Source organism: Camelus ferus, chromosome 15, assembly GCF_009834535.1.
Source record: "Camelus ferus isolate YT-003-E chromosome 15, BCGSAC_Cfer_1.0, whole genome shotgun sequence".
In the NCBI taxonomy this organism is placed as follows: domain Eukaryota; kingdom Metazoa; phylum Chordata; class Mammalia; order Artiodactyla; family Camelidae; genus Camelus; species Camelus ferus.
The window spans coordinates 7,342,625-7,363,546 of NC_045710.1; the positions used below are offsets into that span (position 1 = coordinate 7,342,625).

Below are 20,922 nucleotides of genomic sequence, written 5' to 3' on the forward strand. Positions count from 1 at the left end.
CCTCCCTGCAGGAGGGCTCCCTCCCTGGGATCCTCAGGTGTCAGCCCGAGAGCAGGGTGGTCGTCATTCGCTCTGGGAGCCCAGGTGCTCCATGGAGCCTGGCACGGAGGGCTTAAAAGATGCTGGCCGAGCCGAGGGGGGTTGGATCATTAAAGGCACAGCTGAAGCATCAGAGATTCTATGCCTCCCACCTGCTCTGTGGAGAGCTGGAATCAATTTTAAGAAGCTGCTTCTGAAGCTCTGTGGAGTGTTTAATAAAGGCTTGGGGGCTGTCACTCAGGGGTTCTCAGCAGAAGTGCTGTCCCTGTGGAGGTAAGGGGCTGGGGCCCGAAGTGCCAAATAGTGCCCCCCTACTACCAGGACACATGGCCAGAAATAGCTGGTCCACGGGACAGCTCCTGGTGACGTCATTCTGGGAGAGTTCTTGAGCTTAGAGTCCACTTAGAGGCTGTTGGTGTTCACATCCCAAAGGGAGAAAACATCTGTAAATCATCCATCCTTAATACCAAGGCCCAACCCCACTGCCTTCTCCGCTTTGATAGTTTAATAGGGGTTTTAGAGGAGCTGACACCTTAGTCTTTGTGGGAGCTCTTCCACCGGCTCTTGAGGACAGATGTTTGGGGAGGCGAAGATGTGGTTCTAACTGGAACAAAGATAACAGAAGCTGCCCGAGAGGTTGCGGGGGTCCGAGGAGCCCACCTGTTTGAAAGCTCTTTGTAAACAAAGTACTTCTCGTTTTTTAACTTTTGATCCACTTGATTTTACTCAGTCTAAAGAAGAGGTAGCAATAATTGTGGATGACTTTTAAGAGACTCTAAAGCAGTAATTCTCACACTGCGCTCGCCTAGGCATAACCCGCATGCTTGTGAGTGCTGTGTCCTCTCATCTCTGGAGATTTGATTCCATAGGAGTGGACAATTTTCACGAGCTCCTGCTGGTTCTCTCCAGCTTTCTCTCAGGCCAGATCTAGAGTAACATTGCTCTAAACCCCTCGTTAGTCAGCCCTGGTGTGGTTTAGAATCACCGGGAGCTCAGGGGAGGTAGGGGGGCGTCATCAGGATGCATTCCCTCCCCCCGCCAGCTGGGGTTCTGGTTTCCTGGGGATGGGGCTACATCCGGGAATAGAGTTTTAAATTTAAAATTTTTTATTTGATTGATTGATTGATTGATGTATAGTCAGTTTACAATGTTGTATCAATTTCTTTAATGTGTCACGGTTTAACATGTAGCTCTAAATGTAGGGGCGATTTTGTGTCAAAAAAAAGTATAGTAACGAATTCTTGATATTTTGAATACTCCAAGAACATATCATGAGTCATGCTCATGCTGCTTTCTAGAGTGGGCAGGGATGACTCATGACAAGCAGTGGGTACCAGCTTCTGGTCCCCTTGAGATTTTTAATCTGAAATTAGCTTTCAAGGCTGGGGTGGGGAGAGGGGCACAGGTGGATCAGTACTGCCTCCAAGTGGTAAAACAGTGGTGATGGCTCGAATGCAGCTGCAGCTTGTCTCCAGAAACCCCTGTTCATCTATTGGAATGTGTAGATAACGGTGGTGATGATGCGGGTCTCGGTGGCTACCATTTATTGGACCCAAATTCTGCACTTTACGTATATTCTCTTTAGTCCTGATCAAACCACCTTCCAGAGTAGATTTTATTACCCCGCTGTAAAGGTGAAAGAGGTAATTAAGGCTTAGGGAGCTAAAACTCGGACATTTGCACAACTTTGGAATGAAATATTTACAGAGGATGACAGGATACTTCCTTAAGCCCAGATACTTTACTAGATGCTAAAACCCTTTGTAAAATTGTGATTTAAAAAAAAAAATAACAAATGAGTGTTCTCCAAATCAAGGGAACGTTTTATGGAAGCTTGCCCTAGTGACAGCCTAATCTGTACTCTGAATGTTGTCTAGGTATCTTATCCAACTCTGGGCCCCCCAAAAAGCGCCACAAAGGGTGGTCTCCAGAATCTCCATCAGCTGCAGACGGCGGCTACCCCCAGGGTGGTGGGAACAGAGCTAAGTATGGTAAGTGGCAATAGCCTTGCCCCAAATCCAAGGCTTGGGTACTAGTGGTGGTGGTGCCACTGGCTGTGTGTGTGTGAACACTTTTGTGTATATTGGCGAGAAAGTTCTACAGAGACAGGGCTGGGTATAACAAAAGACTCTCTTTCTTATATATTAGACTTGTTTAACAAAGCCCAGGATCCCTACACAGTATTGAATTCCCTGATCCTAGAGGAATTAAAAAAAAGCTTACCTGTCACTTGGCAGGGCTATTAAAGAGGAGGAAACAGGTTGTTTGGTGGGGAAGGTTGGACCCAGGGACCTTAATGCTGCTTTTGACTGTAGGAATCTGTGATTCCCAGGCTGGGTGCCCCTGAAAATGGGGAGAGGGTCCAGTTGAGGCAGATCTATTGGCTGGTCTGACATCAGATCTGCCAGAGGCAGATTCTTTGTCTGATGTATTTTCCTAACGCTCTTGGCGTGTTTCTAGAGAATGCAGGCGTGACCTGCATGCCCCAGGTTGGCTTGGTGGGACCGGCCTCAGTCACCTTTCCCGTCGTGGCCTCCGGAGAACCAGTGTCTGTTCCTGACAACTTGCTGAAAATATGCAAGGCCAAGCCGGTGATCTTTAAAGGCAAGTACAGTGGTGTGACAAGTGGTGGAGGTCAGGGAGCCCAAGGAACACTCGAGAAACACTGACACGTCGTTCCAGTCTGACTCCATGCCCAGGGTGTCCTCCTAGAAAAACTCAAAAACTCTTTCTAGAGCAACGAAAGAGCTAAGCAGACCAGTCACTGGGATGGCCCCTGACCAGATGCCAAGAGTGGCAGAGCTTGTCACGGTTTCCATGACAAGCCCGGGTGAAGTGGTCCAGTTCTGTGATGCCCAAGTGCTTGTTCATTTGTTCTTTCAATTAGTCACTCCCCCAGCCACACTAGGCCCCTGCGACGGGAACAGGCCCAGGGCTGAGCACCACGGAGAAGGGCACCAGCCCCTTGCTGATTTACCAGACCCTGGGCTGGCGGGTTGTCCTGTGGCCAGTGGTATTTTTTGACTATGAAATCTGACTTTGATTGTGCAAAGGTGGCCATGGTCACCACGCAGAAGCATAAAACAAGACCAGATTGGATCTCTGTTCTGTGTCAGTGGGCTCATGGCTGCTGGCGGAGATAGATTTGTGGCTCAGCTAAGGAAATCCTGTTCTAATGAAGTGAGAGCCCTTGGAATGTGAGGGTTCGGTGGACTTGTTTGATGATAGTGCTCGCCGGTGCTGTGTGCTGGCATGGGGTCACACACACACACACAACCACAAACACATACACGTGTGCACATACAATCAGGTCCTTCTTAAATAAGTCAACACCGTATTTGGTATCACATTTTGGGGAATAGAGAAGAGAGGGTGGAAGTAAACTAGGAGAGGTATCTTACCATTAATTAAGAAATAAGAGAGAGCAAACCTTTCTTTTTTCCTAAAAAAACCAAACAATGGGCAGGGTGTGAATCTGGGTTTTAAACTGGACGTCAGGCAGGGCCAGGAATCCCATTGGGCCCTATTGGGTAGCTACGATGAAGGTCAACATTCAATTACTTTCTTTTTTTTTTTAATAGAGGTACAAGGGATTGAACCTAGGACCTTGTGCATGCTAAGCACGTGCTCTACCACTGAGCTGTACCCTCTCCCTTCACCTCCCATTACATATTTTCTTTACATGGTTGCTGTATGTCTGTGGTAGGCCAAGGAACACAGAAAACAGCAAGGCAGGACTGGGGGACAACCCTACTTGGTATAATATGACTGGTGAACAAGCAAGACTAGCCAGGCGCCTCAGGGAAGTTGGGGTGGGGGTCCGGCAGACCTGTGTCCAACAGCTGATGATCCCAGATTGAGACCATCTCTGCTCCTCACGTCACTGCACTTCCCACACCTTGGTTAAGCCGCCCTCCTCTTTGTAACTTCTGTGCTTCCCGAGCTCCTTTCCCTGTACCATCTGATCAAACCCCACTTGTGCTGTAAGACCCAACCCTGTGCCTCCTCCAGGAAGCCGCCTGAGATTCCCTTTAATCTGGGCCCCTTAGTAGCTTCTTTTTGCTTCTTTTATGACAAATAGCATACTCTTCCTTTAATAGTGATTCTTTATGTTGCTTCTTTTAAACCATAATATTCTTGACCAGTGCTGCCCACATTGTGGTACCTGGATGAGCAAGACCAGCGTCACCCAGGACCTTCTTAGAGGAGTGAATTCCTGGGGCCATCCCAGAGTCAGAGTCAGGCCCTCTTCCTGAATCAGAAGCTCTGTGATGGGGCCCAGCAATCTGTGTTTTAGGAAAGCCTGTCAGGGGACCCTCATGCACCCTTAGGTTTGGGAAGCAATTTCCTTGAGGACGTAAACTATGTCTCCATCACTGGATTTTCCCACAGAGCCGAGCATGATGCCTGCACACAGCCCACAGCGGGCATCCAGTAAGTGTGTGCGTGGTGAATACATGGAGATCTTCTGAGTACAGGATGCCACACACACACCTGCACATTTGATCATCTTCGCAACCCCATGAGGATTTGATATCGTCACCCCATTTTACAAATGTGGAGACCGAGGCTTAGGGAAGTTAAGCTGCTTGCTTAGGGTAACATAGTTAATAAATGGTGCAGAAGTGATTTGGACCTGGCCTGGGCTCTCCAGCCTCTGAGAATTGCCATTAGAATTAATCTTGTAATGGTTGCTAAAGCTTTTGTCACATTCTGTCGTTATTTGGAGTCTCTAGTCTGTTCAGTGATGTATTTTTCTAACTCAGCTTGCCAGAGAGTCCTGGGAGGCTGGGAGGCAGACTCCAACAGTGGGAGCTGGGCAGGGCCGGGCCAGCACAGGCCTGGCAGAGAGCTGGAAGGTACCGCCCACGTGGAGTTTCTAGGGTTAGAGCCAATGGAGCAGCCCAGGCGATGGCTGTTTGGCTTTGGCGGTTCTGTCTGGGCCCTGGCTCGCTCAGCTATAAAGTAAGGGATTGGACTAAATGAACAAGCAAATGGTACAGCCCCGTCAGGTATCAGAGCAGGTGCACAAGTCAGCAAGGGCTGGGAGTTCTAAATTTCCCCGAGCAGGAGCACTTGAGTTACCCCAGGTGCAGCTAGCCTGCATGCTTTTGTTCTCTTCAATTCAGAGACCCCACCCCCACATGTGGGGGCCACACGTTGTGCCCAAGGCCATTGCCAGGCGGGCACTGCTTCTTCTCCCCCCAGGTCACGGCAACTTCCCGTACCTCTGTGGGAACCTGAATGACGTGGTCGTGAGCCCTCTCCTGTACACGTGCTACCAGAACTCCCAGTCCATCTCCAGGGCATATGAACAACACGGGGCCTCCACCATCCAGCCCATCTCAGAGGAGATGCAGCTCCTGCTCACCGTCTACTATCTTGTCCAGCTGGGTGAGTCTCCTCCCATTTTGTGGGAACCACTGGCAGAATAATTGCATAAGCCTTGCTCGCTGACCATCACTCAGAGCCCTTGTGAAGCCGCCTCTGTTACCAGGTCCTGTGGTGGTCACCCCTCCACCACCCACCCCCGAGGGTCTGAAGGTCAGGATCTCCAGTGAGGATTCAATAATGATTTCCCTGCCATTCTAGGTGCAGAGGTAGAGCAGGAATAAAACACAGGCTCTGCCCTCAAGGAGACTGTGTTCTAGAGGGAGAGAGAAACAATGGACAAGTGGAAAGTAAACTGAATGAAGATGGGGTGTATGTCTGTGGGGCTGATTCAGGAAAGGCCTCTGTGAGGAGGTGGCGTTTGAGTGGTGAGTGATGAAAAGGAGCTGGCCTTGTGAGGAGCTGAGGCAGGCAGAAGAGGGGAGAGAGGTGAGGGCCTCGGGGCAGGAGGGAACGAGGAGCCCCAGGTCAGTGGGAGCCAGAGTGGCTTCAGAGTGAGAGCATGAGGGCAAGGGTGCCGTCAGAGAGGGGACAGGGCCTCAGGCTAAGATCAGGAGTTCATATATATTTTTTTTAATTGAAGTATAGTTGATTTACAATATTGGGTTAGTTTCTGGTGGACAGCATAGTGATTCATTCATGTATACATATATACACACACACACACTCCTTTTTATATTCTTTTTCACTACTGGCTATTGTTCCCTGTGCTATGCAGTAGGACCTTGTCATTTAGGAGTTCATATTTGAGACCCACTGAGAAATAACTTGTATCAGTCAGCTCAGGTGGCCATAACAACATATCTCAGACTGAGGGGCTTAAACAGCAGCGATGAATTCTGTCCTGATTCTATAGGCTGAAGTCTGAGATCCTGGTGGCAGGCTGGTTGGGCTCTGGGGGTCCTCTCTTCCTGGCTTGCAGACGGCCACCTTTGAGCCATGTCATCCCGTGGCCTTTCCTTGGTGTGTGTGTGTGGTGGGGGATGGAGAGGGAGCTCCGGTGTCTCTTCCTCTTCTTAAAGGGCCACCAGTCCTACTGGATTAGGGCCCCACCCTCCTGACCTCCCTTAACCGTAGCTACTTCTTTAAAGGCCCTGTTGCCAAATACAATCACACTGGGGGCTAAGCCTTCAACATAGGAGTTTGGGGGGAACACAATTCAGTCCATAGCTCCCCTGGAGCACTGTAGGCGGATGTGATCTGACTGTCATTTCTAGACCACGTGGGCTGCCACGTGCAGCAGATGGTGCAGGGGTGGTGCCGTCGTCCCAGTGAAGGCAGGTGGTGGCTTGGGCCACTGAGGGGCACAGGGGAGCGATGCTGGATATATTCTGAAGGTGAGCATGGTGGGCTGTCTGTCTGAGGGGGCCAGGGAAGGAGGGGACTTGCCTTTTGGCCTGAGCAGCCAGGTAAGCTATGGAGCTGAAGGATGAGCAAAAAGCCCCATTTCAGCAATTTCAAGTGTGAGCTGCTGGTGGGACGGCCACAGGGGCTGAGTCAAGGATTTGGGTGGGCAGGTCTTGAGCCTCAGGGAGAGGTTGCAGCTACAAATTTAGGATATGTGGGCTCAGGGACAGTGGTGAGACTGGAGGAGAGCCTGGGAATGGTGATGGATGGAGGAGGGCACCGAGGTTTGAGCTCTGGGACACGCAACATTCAGAGACCTGGAGGAGACAGAGGGAGCCAGGAGAGGGGGAAACCTCCAGGTCAGGAATCTGGGAAAATGTGTATGTGTTCTCTTTCTCACTCTCACTCACAATCCACATCCATTCCACTGGTAGGCTGGGCCTCATCCTGAATCCAACCTTGCCCACCCTCTCCATCACTGCCTTCCTTGCCCAGGGCACCACTCTTCCCCACTATTCTCCATGTCTGTTAAATTGTGAGTCCAGTCATATATTTTCTCTGCTCGGAGCTCTCCAGTGGTTTCCCATCAAATGCTCAACCCGCACACGTTCCAGGGCCCAAGTGACAGGCCCCACCTCCTGCTCCCCTCTGCTTCCTCTGCTCCAGCCCCACAGTCCCTCCCTAGCCCACCGATCTCGGTCCCATGCAGGCATCTTGTGCCTGCTGTTCCTTCCCTGAGAAATGATCTTGCCCCAGGACATTTGCGTGACTCACTCCCTCCTGTCATCCGAGTTTCACTTCACATGTCACCTCATGTCTCCTTCTCAGAGAGGCCTTATCATTATCGTGGGTAAGACAGCATTGCCCCCTCCCCAGACCCCTGGGGTGCTGTCCCCTCTTCCCTTTTACCCATCCACTCAGAGCACTACACTCCTGGAAATTATACTGTGTATCTGTTTAAGTCCACCTCCCCATTTAGGATGGAAGCTCTGTGAGATCAGGAATGTTGATCTCAGTCACTTGTGTGTGTCCAGTAGCAGAAAGCTGGCACTCATCCAGGAGATGTTGAAGGAACAGATAAATATTGAATCAGAAGCTGGTGAAGCAAAGCATTTCAGGGAGAGGGACCAATCAACTGAGGTAGCAGCCAAGAGTTGAGTGCAGACTGGTTATTGACCGTTGGCTTTGGGCATGTGTAAGCCATTGGCAACCTTGATGGTGATGTATGAGGAAGCTGGAGACAAGACCGTATTGGGTTATGTGGATGAGAGAGCATGGAGGTGAGGAAACAAGAATGGTGGCAAGTGCAGACAGCTCTTCCAGAGCTTCGCTGGGTGGTGGTGGTTCTGGAAGGGGATGTGGGCTCCAGGGAAAGATTTTAAAGACAGGAGATAGAACAGCTTATCTAATCGAATTTTGGCACAGCCCCATGAGTAGGCGTTATGACCCCCATTTTTTCCGATCAGAAAACTGTATCTTAAGAGAGCCCAAGGCTCCACAGCTGGTGCTGGGTGGGGCTGGATGGGAGCACGTCTTCTAAATCAAAGCATAGTGCTCCTTCCTCCAGCTCATCCAATTAAAAAATTTGGACATATAAACCAGAAAATACCTGTAGGAAACGAATGTTGAAAGTATCCAGTCTCCCTAGTTATCCAAGAGGTACAAAATTAATAAATCAAACAGGCACTGTTTTTCTCTATTAAATTAATGATAGCAACCCAAACAATGGCATCCGGTGGAGCTAAGGGTGCCGTGGAACGATGTTTGTCATGTGTCGTTAACGTCATGGTAAGTTGACACGTTTAGACCGCCTGGAAACAGTCTATTTGATGATATGTGTTAGTCGGCTCTGTTTTGCACATTTAGGCTCAGGAAGTTAGGTCCTAGACATAAAGCTGTATATTGCGGAAGTATTTATAAAGGTGCTCATGTGGAAGCAATCCAAGGGTCAACAGTAGATCAACATGGCTAAGCCAGTGATGGCACCTCCGTGTCGTGGGAGGTCACGTGCCCATTAGGAGTGCTGTTTGTGAAGACTGTAAATGTCCCAGAAACAAGACGATGGTGTGATGGTGAGGAAAGCAGACAAGCCCTGAAGTCGTATACTCACGATCACTACAGCTATTTATAACCTGCATGTGGGGGGAGAAAAGACAAATACACAAAAATAGTAGTGCTTCTGTTAGGTTGGTGAGATTAGGGCTGCTTTTGTAGCCACCGCTATATTTCCCAGCAGTCTGTAATGCAATTTAACATTCATAACTTAGATGGTGTTATTTTAAAATTCGTTTACACGCATTTCCGCCGAATGGCCCCACCGTGTCTGTACGATGCCGCCGCGTGGGGCGCGCGCTGAAGCCTCTTCCGCCCGCCTTGTCGTTGGCAGCGGCCGACCAGGTGCCCCTGATGGAGGACCTGGAGCAGATCTTCCTGCGCTCCTGGCGCGAGTCGCACCTGACGGAGATCCGGCAGTACCAGCAGGCGCCGCCGCAGCCCTTCCCGCCGGCGCCCAGCGCCGTGGCCCCGGTCACCTCGGCGCAGCTGCCCTGGCTGGCCGGCCTGGCCGCCAGCTCCTGCAACGACAGCGTGCACATCATCGAGTGCACCTACTCCCTGGCCGAAGGCCTGTCCGAGATGTTCCGGCTGCTCGTCGAGGGCAAGCTGGCCAAGACCAACTATGTGGTGATCATCTGCGCCTGCCGGAACGCCACCATCGACTCCTGCATCGCTGTCACCGGTGAGGCTGGGCCCCGCCGCTTAGCCGGAGGAAAAGCAGCTGTGTCGATCCCCCGAAGCCCTCCTTGGTTGTTGCCCCTTTTCGTGGCCCAGGGCTCGCAGCAGGTTGGTTAGTAACTGCAATTAGCGCTCAGTAGCCCTTGGTGTGAGCCGCTGGTGCCCTGAGTAGTGTGCTGAGTGAAAATTCCATTCCTCCTCCCATGGAAGGTGAGCAATTCCCACTTCTCTAGAGAGACTGGGGGCAAGTGTGGAGTCTAGATAGACGCGCGGAAACCTGGGTTCCACGTGCACATGGTGATCAGTGGCTTAATGACACTGGCCCTCAGTTCCTTCAACTACCTGATGGAGATAAAAAAATAATGACCTTGGGAGGAAGGTATAGCTCAAGTGGTAGAGCACATGCTTAGCATGCATGAGGCCCTGGGTTCAATCCCCAGTACCTCCTCTAAAAATAAATAAATAAACCTGATTACTTCCCCCCAACCCTTGCAAAGCAAAAACAAAGCAAATAGTCTTTAAAAAAAAAAATGACCTTACGATGTTGTGTGGGTTCATGAGCCAGTTAACTAATTAATTATACAAACACTTATTGAAGCCCTATTGTGTGCAGCCGCGGTTCTGGGGCCTAGGGATATAGGAGGGAAGTCCCTGCTTTCGTGGAGTGTGCGTTCTGGTGGGGATGCAGACAGTGCAGAATGTCCCTGGTGGGAGGGTGAAGGGACGGAAGATTGCAGTTAATGGGGCTGCCTTCTCAGGGGGTCAGGAGGATCTCCCTCACAAGGTGACATTAGAGCAGGGACCTGAGAGAAATGAGGAAGCCAATTATGCTGACACTGGGGGCAGCTTCAGGGGTCCTCAAGACCATGAGGCACTGTCTTGGATGAGCTTGTAGAGGTGGGGAGATGTGGCCTGATTTTGGGTGTGTTTTGACGTTGGTGCCACCAGGGTTTGCTCATGGGTCCTGCGTGGAATGTGGGAGAAGCGAGGGCTCAAGGACCATGCTGATGGTTCTGGCCTGTATGGCTGGAATAACACAATTGCCATCTGTTGAGATGGGAAGAACTGCAGGAAAAGTGTGTGTTTTGTTTTTAAAAAAACTTTTCCATTGTTTATATGTGGTGGGAAGACGTGGCAGTAAAGTGGCAGTGGAACCAAGTGTTCTCTCTGGCCAGCTAGGCTTCAGCCAGCCAGTGGCCATGGTAAGTAGGCAATTGGATATAAAACCTGCAGTTCAGGGCAGGTTGGGTCTAAAGATTAAGGGCATAGTCAGCATTTATGGGACTTGAAAGCCAAGAAATGGATGCTCTGGCCATCCAGTAAGTGGAGAGTGAAAGAAGAGGTCAGAGGACTAGTCCTGTGAAAGGAAGAGAATGGTGTTTAGGAAGTCAAGGGAAGGATGTGTCAAGAAGGAAGGATGTGTCAAGAAGGAAGAGATGATGAATAGATCAGATGCTCCTTCTTCGGTCAAGTTAAGTTGAGGACTGAGAGTCTGTCAACGGGACGGTCCTTGATGACGCTGGCAGCGCAGTCTCTGTGGGGTGGTGGTTGATGAAGGACAAAGGCACCACTGAGTTGGGCTCTAGAGAGAGTGGGTGAAGTAACGAATACAGACAATTATTTTGAGAAGTTTTACCTTAAGAAGAATAGAGAAATGAGACAATAATTGGAGAGGGAATGGGATCAGGGTTTTGTTGGTGGGAAATGCAAGAGCATGTTGGACACTGGGAATGTGCACTGAGGGGAGAAGTGGATGGTGCAGGAGAGAGGAGGCAGTGGTTAGAAGGCAGAGTCCATGAGGTGGGGAGGGGATGGGCTACAGCGCACAGGTGGACATGTTGGCCCCAGATAGGCACGTGGTGGTTCTGAATGTGCGGAGGATGAGTCAGCACAGTGGGGTTTCTCCAGCCATGTCTGGCAGCTTGGGGACAGGTGTGGAACAGAAGGGGGGTTTGGCCAGTGAGAGTTGGGGCAAGGCTGTTGGGATGGATGCAAAGGAGTGATTATTGATGAACTGGGAATCCCAGTCCAAGAAGGGGCAGGAGGATAGGAAGGGAGTGAAGACAGGGAAATGTCCAGGAGCCTCCATGGACTTGAGAAGACTGGGGAGAATTCCTAGAAGCAGGCAGGTGTCAGAGATGGTTGGAGAGTGGGTGGCTGGAAGTGGAGGTTATAAAAAGCAGCATGGTTATCAATGACCAGGACGTCCAGGCCTTGCCCGGGCTGGCAGGTGGGTGACATGGAGAAGAGGACAGCTCCTTGGAAGAGGTCAGATGTACCGAGCACCTTTTATGTGCCAGATCATCCTCTGTGAGCACGTTACCCTGCATAATGACCCATGAATTCATTCTGACAGAGCAGTGCGAAGGCCTAATTCCAACTTCATTTTGTTAGAGAAAAAGAACACAAGAAAATTCTTAAGTCTGGCACTTTCTTAATTAAAGAGTCATGGGTACAAACAGATTTCTCAACTTAGATAAGTCTCTTAGTGAAGATTTTGAAACGTCATTCTTAACACGTTTGCATAATACTCGTGGATCTTCATGGGTCAGCTTGTAAATTTCAGGTGAGTTTTGGCTAATCAGTACACTCACTTCTTTGGCCTCTTATTTAAAAAAAAATACCACAGCTATTACACATTTTAAATCTGAGATATTTGTGTCTTTTAAAATTTATTTTAAAAATTCACGTTGTTCCTCTGCAGAGTCCCAGTTATTGCCCAGCCTTCTTTTATCCTAAACGTCTTCTGCATTTTTCATAAATTCTTTACATTGATTTGAGAAGTATATTCGGTAATAAACCTGGAGCCCCTGCTGTGTCGGGCATTGGGCTGAACGTTTTATAAACGCTGTCCTGTTTTATCATCACAACAGTACTGTGAAGTAGATAGTACCGTTGGCCACGTGTTCCGGATAAGGAAGCTGGGCTGTCCTAGGTTACACAGCTGGTTAAGTGGGGAGAGAGTCAGGTTCCAACGCCAGTACTGGGTGGTCCGTCTTATTATCCCAGCTGTTAAACTGGGCCAGGGTGGTGTGTGCCTTTATTCACGTCACCAGCACGAGCCCCTGCCCTCAGCCAGGCCTGGTGCTGGGCTTGGGGGTGGAGAGAGAGAGAGATGCCGACACAGACCCTGCCATAGGGGAGCTCATGTGCTAATTCTAAGCGAGGGGCCAAGTAAAAGTTGTTTGTTTTCCAGGAAAATACCAAGCCCGGATTCTCTCTGAGAGCCTTCTCACCCCAGCCGAATACCAGAAAGAAGTCAATTACGAGCTGGTTACGGGCAAAGTGGACTCACTGGGAGCCTTTTTCAGCACCCTCTGTCCAGGTAGGCTTGTAGTGAGACAGGTGCAAATTCAGAAATTGACAAGACAGAAGTAAACAAAGACACAAAGAGGGAGGACATCTTGGAGGCCGACCCCCGTGAGCCGCTGAGCCTGGCCTTGATTGACGCGTGCAGCCCGTGAAGGCTGCCCTTCCACTCTCTGTGTTAGCATTGCTGGTGGGTCTCTGGCTGACCAGCTTCCTGCTCCAGCTGTGGCTTCTCTAAGTGGGAGCTGTGTGGTTTCTGTCCTTTGGGGGCGCATGAGGGCCGGTGCCTGGTTCTCTACCTCTCTGGCACTGTCCACCACCACTCCTACCTCCCATCTGCATAGCTTGAAGCTTCTCATTGGCGAAGTGTGTTCTCCGTGCCTCATTCTGTGCATTGTATGCCTTGAGTGCCTATCTCCCTTCTCCTCCTGGCTACTCACCCTTCAGGACTCACCCCATTTCCTCCCAGAAACCTTCCCTGGCCCCTCCTTCTCCAGGATGGGCTCAGACCCCCACCTCCCGGCCTGTGGCCTCTTGCTCTTTCTTCTGTCCTCACACCGACTGCATCATAATGTAATTTTCTTTAGCACATCTGCCGTCCTGGGCTGTGGACTCCTCGACAGGATGGGCCATCCTGTCTCTGGTCCCCCAGGCCCTGGGTGGTGCCTGATACATGGGAGGTGATGCAAAACCCACATCTGTTATTCTCTCTGTTTTGGGCAGAGGGCGACATTGACATTTTGCTGGACAAATTTCATCAGGAAAATCAAGGCCACATTTCTTCCTCACTTACTGCCGCCTCTGTCACCAAATCAGCATCCCTGGATGTTGCCGGGACACCAGTGTGCACAAGTGAGTGATGCCAGGGAGCTGGCAGCCGAGGTCTGAGCTGGTGAGGCAGCCCCCAGGGGGCCCAGGAGCTGCAAGGGAGCAAAGTTAGAGGTACATCCAGTGGGCAAGGCGTCACCTCAGCATCAAAGTAGACTTAACATCCAATTTTAATTTTCGTCTTTAAGGACAGCAGTCTCATTTTACCCTGAAATGTACGTCTGTACACTTTTCCTGAGATGGCACATTTCTCTGGGTTGATTTCCAGTTTATATGTGCATTGTTAAAATATTTTAATCACTCTAAGTTCCTGAAGAGCTGTTATGGTCTCCTCCTCTTCCAGAGAAGCTGCAGCCTCTTTCAAAGTCCAGTCTCGGCATCAGCTCCCCTGGGAAGCCAAACTTGCCCCTCCAGGTAGAACAGGTCACTGCCTCTCTGCTCCCCGAGCGCTGTTTATCTTTTTATTTTTAAATTAGGAAAGGGGTGTGAAATGACCATCACGGTGTGTAGTCCAGAGCAGGTCCTCAATAAATATTGGTGTTTTCCCCATTCCTCTTCACCTGGTGCACTAGATGGGGGCCCACTGTCTGATTCCCTAGCAGAGGTCCAGGGCTGTAGCCATCTGCGTGCAGGTGTGTCTCACCTTTACGGGGACTCTGGTTCCAGGTTACCATCTGGAGCCTCACCACATCCGGCCCTTCCAGCTGGCCGTGGCCCAGAAGCTCCTCTCCCACGTGTGTTCAATTGCGGATTCCAGCACCCAAAACCTGGACTTGGGGTCTTTCGAGAAGGTGGACTTTCTGATTTGTATTCCGCCCTCCGAAGTGACCTACCAGCAGACTCTGCTCCATGTCTGGCATTCAGGTATGCACTTTTTGGGATGAATGTGGTGTCTGTTTACTTTCAAATTTGGATTTTAACACCATCTTTGCTTCTAAAGTAGACGAGGCAAGTAGTAACACCCCCTTTTCATAGCTCACAAAACGGATGCTCAGGGGAAGTGAATTGTCCATGATTTTAATAACTGTTGACTTGAATTTTCCCTCTGTCCCACTCAAGTCAGTGAACTATGTCCCAATAATCTGGCTTCAACTTAATGTATTTTCCCTGTGCCTTTAAAGGGATTAAACACCAACCACACAGAGAGTCAGTGTCTTCACTCAGGGGATTCACTTTGGAGTCCTCTAACCTACGGTCCGGCATTCGGGCCAGAGATGATTTTGCTTAGGGTGATGGGGAGGGAGACCTTTCCCTTTGCTTCAGTCACACGTGCCTGGGATCAGCTGCTTCCTGAAGCCAGCTTTGTCGTGCCCGCGTGGGCTGCTCTGTGCACCCCACACTGTGGAGCAGGCCCGCCTCCAGGCCCCTCTCCTGCACGACAGTCGTTGGCATGGGGGTCAGCCTCCCTGACTCACCTGCGTCTCCTGCATCCCCGTAGCCTCCGGGCCCAGCACCACGCCTGCCACATGGGAGGTGCTTGTTGTGTCTGCTGGTGGGTGATGGATTTTCACTGTGTTACAGGGGTTTTACTGGAGCTGGGCTTGGAAGAGGAGCACATGACCAAGCAGAGGGCCGAGCAGTACGTTCTGAAGCTCGATGCCGAGGCGCAGACAAAATTTAAGGCCTTTCTGCAAAACTCCTTTCAGAACCCACACACGCTCTTCGTCCTCATCCACGACCACGCCCACTGGGATCTTGTGAGGTTAGACTGACTTCGCACGTGTCAGGACTGAGCTCTCCCTTCTTTGGGTTAATCTGTATGGATAGTCCTTGGGACTGTGGGCACAAGACTTAAAGAGATGAATGACGTTGGGGGCTTGGCACCTGTGGGAGGATGCTGTGGAGGTATTTTAGACCTTGAGTCTGGAAGTTACCTAAAGCATCATCTAGTGCGGCCTCTGAAAGGTGCCGTCATGGAAACTATGCAAGGGGAGCATCTTGCTCAGCATCACGGGGCTGGCGTGGAGGTGGGAGGGGGTGAGCGGCAGAGCAGTGGGTGCCACACTGGCGCCGGGAAGGGCTCCTGACGGGACTTGCTCGGCCCAGACCCCTTCCTGGTGGAGCCTCACTGGCTCTGGACACCATGGGTCACAGCTGGTGCCCTTCCCAGGGTGATTTTACTTCTCAATTCAAATGAACGTAAATCTAGATGAATTTCAGGTGTCAAGCTTGGAGTCTGGCAGGATTCCTGGTGGTTTCCCAGGATGGGTCATCTCCATGAGCCCGGCCTGGGGTTGTGTGTTTAGACACCGCTGCTGGCACAGATGAGGATGGAAGGAAGATCATGGGTCGGATCTTAGAGGAAGGCTTTGATTTAGCTCAGGGTCAGAAGCTGAGGGCTGGCCAGGGCTGTTAAGCTTCACCTAGGTAAAGGGTTTACAATCAAGTGTCCATGTATGGGCATGGGGGAGTTTGATCATTCTGAATTATGTAGAGAGCTATATGGTGCAGATTCATTTGGGGGGTAGGTTTCTCAGAGTGGCTTCCTGCCACCCAAAAGGTGAAGTACTGATTTTTTTTCTATTCCCCTAGATTTACAGAAGAGAACGCTGAGGCCATTGTCCCACAGAGAAAGGCTGAGATGCGCTTGTCTCCTAGGCCCCTTGTCCAAAATGCTTCCCATTCCTGGTCCTATACTTTTACATTTAGTATAGAATTTATCATTTTATGTCCTCCCTGGATCATTTCAAGGTCAGTAGGACTTAAAATTTAAGGAGGCAGGTGCACGGTCAGATTGGGCCAGGGGAGAAAAGGCGACTCACTGCCAGCTCCAGGGCGAGCATCCCTGTCTGCGGACTGGATGGACTGTGTACCTTGCAGTCAGTTGCTATAGATACTGTTCCCCCAGTCAAGCTTTTAATAAGTCATGAGTATCGGGGGAGTCCCTGATCAGTCCCTGAAGTCCAGTCATTTTTTTTAAATTTTATTTTCCTAGTCACGGGGAGAGCCGTTCAATTGTTGGCAATTTGGGGGGCTTGTTGTCTGTTTATCCAACTGCTTGATCCTCATAAAATTCCGGAACAGGTCTCGTTATTCCACTTACCATTTCTTCTCCCCCTTTTCCTCCCCTCAGTAGCACCGTTCATAATCTCTATTCCCAAAGTGACCCGTCCGTGGGGCTGGTGGACAGATTGCTCAACTGCAGGGAGGTGAAGGAGGCCCCCAACATCGTCACCCTCCACGTGACTTCCTTCCCTTATGCGCTGCAGACGCAGCACACCCTCATCAGCCCTTACAACGAGATCCACTGGCCAGCCTCCTACAGTAACGTGAGTGCCCCTGGGCTGCTGGGCCCGGTGAGCCGCGACCTGGTGCCGGGAAGATTCTGTTCAGTAAAGCTTGGACTGACTAGCCTGGTTGGGGGTCAGTGGGTTCCAGCTCCTTGGATCTTTGATTCTCCCCACAGTTAGATTTAAACCCTCCTTGGTCTCTAGAAACCTTCCTGCAGTGCACTGATTGTCTTAGAACATGAAATGCAATGTGGTTGGTTTGTTTCTCTGGTGACAGAAGCTCCCCGAACAGCATTCTAAACACCTGCTCTCTCGGTGTTGGGCGTAGAGCCCTCTAGAGCTGTGGGGATTCAGGCTCCATGCAGGGTGACGCTAAGTTTGTCTAGAAGCCCTAGAAATGTTCCTGTTTTTCCTACCTCTGCATCCTTAAGCAGCAAGGTTCAAAATCTCCTTCCTCAAACTGAACCCACATCCACAAAACCTGGCAAGTTTTATTTCAGCTTTTCACCTGCCATTTTCTCATCAAAATAGAAGACACCAGTAATTCTGGTAATTTGGGAAATCTGGGTGGTTGGACTCTAGCTAATTACACAAACAATAAAGAGACAGCAAGTTCTGGACTTCTTTGGAGTGTCTCAGAGGCGTCTGAGGAACATCTGAAGGTGTTGATATGTGGCTTCGATCCAGAGTCAGAGGTGGGAACAGCAGTTTGTATGTGGTGCTTACGTGAGCCAGGCAGGCACTGTTCTAAGTGCTTTATCACAAGAGCTCATGTAAGATGCAGGTGCCAGGGGTGACTTCTGACTTACAAACGGGGACAATGAGGCAGAGGGAAATGGGTAAGTCACTTGCCTAAAGCCACGCAGCTAGAATGTTCTGGAGCCCGGGAAGTGAATCAGTCCAGCCAATTCCATGGTCCTCACACTTAGCCACTGTGCTGCTGGAGGGTGAAGCTCGTGCCTTTGTAATTCTAACGGCCTCCCCCAACTTTGCTCTGAAGTTTGATAATCTCTGATGTGGGTTTGGGGGGAATTTTGTCAGTGTGAGTAAAACTGGTTAGATAAAGGCATTTTTTTCTGCTGATTTAACAGCAGCTGAATGCAAGAGAGTTGATTTGCCTATTCCTAAAACCAGCTAAAATTGTTGGAAAGAAGCAATTTTAACAAAGGAAGTTGTGTGTTTAAAAAAAAAAAAAAAGACAAAACTGACAAAGGTACTGGGGTCAAATGAACCGAAAAGTCTCAGCTAATGGGGAGGCACCGGCCTTTACACAAGGAGTGCTCTGTGCTCTGGGTCTGCAGAGGAAAAGACATTTATAAAATGTCATCAGAGGGACTGCAGAGTCAGCCCAGTTTCGATCAAGATGCCCTTCCAGCTCTCCTGTGCACCTAGCATGTGACCCTCCCAGTCCCCTCAAATACAATGTGTCCATGACCCACGCGCTTCTCTGTTTTAGGGAGTAGAGCTGTATCATGAAATAAGAGGTACTTCGGGCTGTCCGAGTTCATCGAGTCCACCCTCTCAGGACATAGCCTCCCCTTGCTCAGATACGACAGCTCCTTTGAGGCCATGGTCACCGCCTTGGGAAAAAGGTACACCTCTCTCTTGAAATTACTGACAATGCTCAGTAGTCAAGTACAAGGTGAGGAATGTGTAGCCAGGGAGTTCTGGGAAGGGGTCCATCTTCCTCCCTTCTTGGGTGACTCAGTCCCCCCCTTAAAGGGACCCTGGTTTCTTTCTCAACCTGCATTTTGTGACGGTGACATCTCTGTTGTGCTATTGCAGAACAACAGAAAATTTTAGAGATAAGAATGGGCAGAAATATGCTGGAATGTTGGATTGCATGTCTGAGACTCGAGGGAGGGCAAGAAAATGGGAGGCAAGATATCAAAAGGCGTAAAGGAAGAGATGGTGGCAGTCACAGTCAGCTTCGTGTCCATGTCCGTGTCCTTTGGAATAATCTGCCGAGTGCTTATTTTGCGCCCATCCCCGTTCCAAGAGCCTTACTTTCGTTGTTGTATTTAGTCCTCACGGCCTCTGCGAGCCACTTACTATTACTATTATTCCCATTATGCAAATAAACTGAGGCTCAGAGGGACACCATGGCTTTCTCTCAGGCCACACGTCTAGCAGGTGGCAGACCTGAGTGTGAACCCGGAGTCTGTGCGACTCTACAGCTTGCCTCTTTAACCTTGTCACAGCAGAGCCGGGAGGTAGTTAACAATGACACCATTTTACAGATGGGGAAACTGAGGCTCCGGGAGGTTAAGCACTGACATGTGTGTAGTTTATATACGTTGTAGAGCCGGGCCAAGTTTGGTAGCCTGTCTGTTACAAAACTAAATGGGTGGCTCTGCTGCTCATTGGCGGTGTCGAACAGGCTCTCCCCATGTGGCACCTCATTTTCCTCACTGGCTGGAAAAGGGATCAAAGTAGACATGAGCTTCCCAAACTGTGTTCCAGTGTGCACTGCTACATACTATTAGCTGTTATGCCAACAGGGGTTCCATGGTCATCTGTGTTTGAGAAACCTTACATTTAACAAAGTTCTTTTCCCATGAGGGTTCTCAGGGCCTCCTGTGTGCCTCCTGTGCTGTAAATCTCCAGGAGACGGCTACAGCATGCAGCACCTGGCTCAGTGTTCCCCACGGCACCCTTTGAGAAACTAAATCCCTCTTGGCTCTGTGGTGCTGATGGAGTTAATCAGGGTACTTCTCCACCTCATGCACGGCAGCTGAGCCGTCAGAGCTCACTGAGGGGAGACACCCTCTATGGTTTTACAGTGGGGCTGTGAGAACTGGCCTTGGCCCTGTCTCTGCTTCCCTGCCCGGCTCCCTCGCTTCTCCCCAGGGAGCAGACGTGTGTTGAGTGCTTTGTGAGCTGCAGGCGTTGGGCCTGGACTCTACATTTATTGCCTGAAATCCTCAGAACGGCTCAGTGAGATAGGAGACACTGTTATCCCCATTTGGCAGAGAAAGAGAGACTTGGGTTAGGTCACTTGCCCAAAGTCATGTTGGGGGTTTACAGTGAAGCCAGACCAAATCCTGGTCACTTGACTCCAAAACAATAGACCCACTCAGCCGTACCGAGCCAGGCCTCACAGCTGGCAGGGGGCCAGACCGACCACAGTACCCTACATCCTGGCGCTCTGCTTTCTTAGTTTTACCTTTAGGCAAATCGTTGAACCTGTCTGAACTTCTGTACCTTCATCTGTAGAGCAAACCCACTTTCCTAGTGGCTTCTTATGAGAGTTTCATGAAATAAACACGTGCTGGGTCAGGAACCGCTGTGCACTGAGCACTCAGGCTCCAAGATCACGCCCCTGCGTTTGAGTCCTGGGTCTGTCAGTTATCGGCTATGAGACTAGGAAAGTTTCTCAGTCCTCTGTGGGGACAATACCTACCTCCTAGGGATATTGGGAGAATTAAATCAATCAACACATCTGAAACATTAAGTGCAGCACCTGGCTCTGCTCTCTCACATTACATGCTCATGTTAGGTACTGCCATCACCATCATCACCACCATCTCCATCACCACCACCATCACCATCACCTCCACCACCATCACTATCACCACTGTTATCATCACCATCACCACCATCATCACCATCACCACCATCATCACCATCACCACCATCATCACCATCAACATCATCTCCATCACCATCACCATCATCTCCATCACTATCATCACCACCATCATCACCATCACCATCATCTCCATCTCCATCACCATCACTGTCACCAGTCCACCATAAGAGTCACCATCACCACCATCCTCCCTCTCCTCTCTCCCCTCTATTAAACTGTAAGTATTGCACAGAGATTGAAATTTACATTTCACTGAGTGGGAAGAGAATGTCAAACTCTGGAATGCTGAGGTGTAGGGAATGATGCAAGCTCCTAGGAGTTGTGTGGAGACGTATGGTAACCACCGTTTCTGAAAACTAAGATTCTTGGTCTTACTGGATGCATTTGGATTTGTAATTCACCTGTCAAATTAGAATCACATTTAGTTACATTTCTAACAACTCATAATACTTG

General features: G+C 50.1%; 1 protein-coding gene across 1 annotated transcript in view; it reads left to right on the top strand.

The window, feature by feature from the left end:
• Nucleotides 1-20,922, top strand: part of GREB1 (growth regulating estrogen receptor binding 1) — a 124,468-nt gene that overhangs the window by 74,767 nt on the left and 28,779 nt on the right. The window contains 11 exon segments of the mRNA XM_032497042.1: nt 1,917-2,030; nt 2,500-2,643; nt 5,248-5,433; nt 9,164-9,514; nt 12,707-12,835; nt 13,543-13,671; nt 14,314-14,511; nt 15,169-15,349; nt 16,721-16,916; nt 18,334-18,349; nt 18,352-18,469. Of these exon segments, the coding sequence (XP_032352933.1) occupies nt 1,917-2,030; nt 2,500-2,643; nt 5,248-5,433; nt 9,164-9,514; nt 12,707-12,835; nt 13,543-13,671; nt 14,314-14,511; nt 15,169-15,349; nt 16,721-16,916; nt 18,334-18,349; nt 18,352-18,469 (1,762 nt within the window).